Source organism: Sinocyclocheilus anshuiensis, unplaced genomic scaffold, assembly GCF_001515605.1.
Source record: "Sinocyclocheilus anshuiensis isolate Anshui unplaced genomic scaffold, SAMN03320099.WGS_v1.1 scaffold156, whole genome shotgun sequence".
Taxonomy (NCBI): Eukaryota; Metazoa; Chordata; class Actinopteri; order Cypriniformes; family Cyprinidae; genus Sinocyclocheilus; species Sinocyclocheilus anshuiensis.
Window position 1 is genome coordinate 206,369 of NW_015554069.1, and position 1,622 is coordinate 207,990.

At 40.6% G+C, this 1,622-nt stretch overlaps 1 protein-coding gene across 1 annotated transcript in view; it reads left to right on the forward strand.

Annotated features, from left to right (window-relative positions):
- Window positions 1-1,622, forward strand: part of LOC107668682 (adhesion G protein-coupled receptor L1) — a 35,865-nt gene that overhangs the window by 9,794 nt on the left and 24,449 nt on the right. Inside the window, exon 2 of the mRNA XM_016460647.1 lies at window positions 1,210-1,343. Coding sequence (XP_016316133.1) covers window positions 1,274-1,343 — 70 coding nt within the window. The 5' untranslated portion in view covers window positions 1,210-1,273. The remainder of the gene's footprint in view (window positions 1-1,209; window positions 1,344-1,622) is intronic.

Here is a 1,622-nt window from a genome sequence, read left to right on the forward strand (position 1 = left end):
ATAATAACGCTTCCTCCAGTGAAAAAGTGCATCTCCTGTTGTCTCTCACATCAAAATCCAGCCACATATTTGTTTAGAGCTGTGCTTGATCTGTGCAGATTTCTCTCCTGATTCAGACCAGAACACTTTTTCACTGGAGGAAGCGTTATTATGGATTATGGACTTGTATTTTAGTTAAAACCGTCTTAATGCTGGATTTGTTTCAGCTTTTGTCTTCTCCAGATGTTAACTGATGGACTGGAGTGCTGTGGATTATTGTGATGTTTTTATCAGCTGTTTGGACTCTCATTCTGACGGCACCCATTCACTGCAGAGCATCCATTGCTGAGACACTGATGCAATGCTGCATTTCTCCAAATCTGATGAAGAAACAAACTCATCCTAATCTTGGATGGCCTGCAAATTGTCATTTTTGGGTGAACCATTCCTTTAAACTAGAAAGATACTTAAACGTTGTGTTTGATTTGTTTGGCAGCAAATAACAAGATCCATGGATACTATACTATATTTTTTGTGATCTCAGGATTATATTTTCTAGATATATCCACCCATAAGTTTATATGATAGTGTGAATCTATTTCAGTTGACTGAGGCTGCGGGTTTGAGCTCAAACCTCACATGAACGCAGTATCGAGCCGCTCAGTTGCTCTTTCATCTGACGCTGTGATCATTCGCGTCGGCAGCGGCTGGAGAGCAGCCCCCGCTATGACAGTATTGCAGCCTGATGATCAATAGATGCGTCAATAAACAGAGATCGTATTAGTGTGAGCGCTGACCTTCTTCACTGCAATTAAAGCACATTATCCTCTTGTGTGAATGTAAATGATGAACTACATATGATTTGAATGATATGAAAATAAGAGATTTTGATGAGCGTGTCGCAAATCTGATATAAGAACATGAACCAATCAGCTTAGATACAGCAGTCGGGAAGTTATTTCAATATATTTTTCAACAAAAAATACATGTAAAATAACACAAAACATATGCTAATTTTAATGAAAGTCATTTTATTTCAGACAGACTGGAAAACAGCGTTACTGGAGTTTGAGTGTCGAGCATTTGAGTTTGGCTGTAAGAAACTGTCTTTTTGTTGTGACCTTAGAGTAACCCAGTGCTGAAGCTGTACTCTCATGTGGATCTTCAGAGCTGAGCGTTACTCTGTAATGCAGTCAGACTGAATGGGGTCGGCCGTCTGTCTCTCTGCAGGTTCAGCTGACGTTACAGGAGACTGTCCCGCCCCTTTCACCTTGTCCGTTCCTCTGTCCTTACCATGGCGTTGTCACTCTGGATACTGTGGATGAGTCCTGTGTTGCTTAGCAACATCGCTCCCTCCGAACAAGGTGAGTTCTGCACCCTAAAACACCTGGTCTAGTCTCCGCCCCCTCAGACCTGGGAGCGATTCTATTGGTTGAAATAACCATTGATGTGTTTTATTCAAAGCCTAATTAAAAATCCTTCAATATCATATCACTATTTTAAATTGTGAATACCTCAGTCATTCAAGAACTCAACTTCAGATAGATAGATAGACAGACAGACAGACACAGAGACACACACACAGACAGATAGATAGATAGATAGACACAGACAGACAGATAGATAGATAGATAGATAGATAG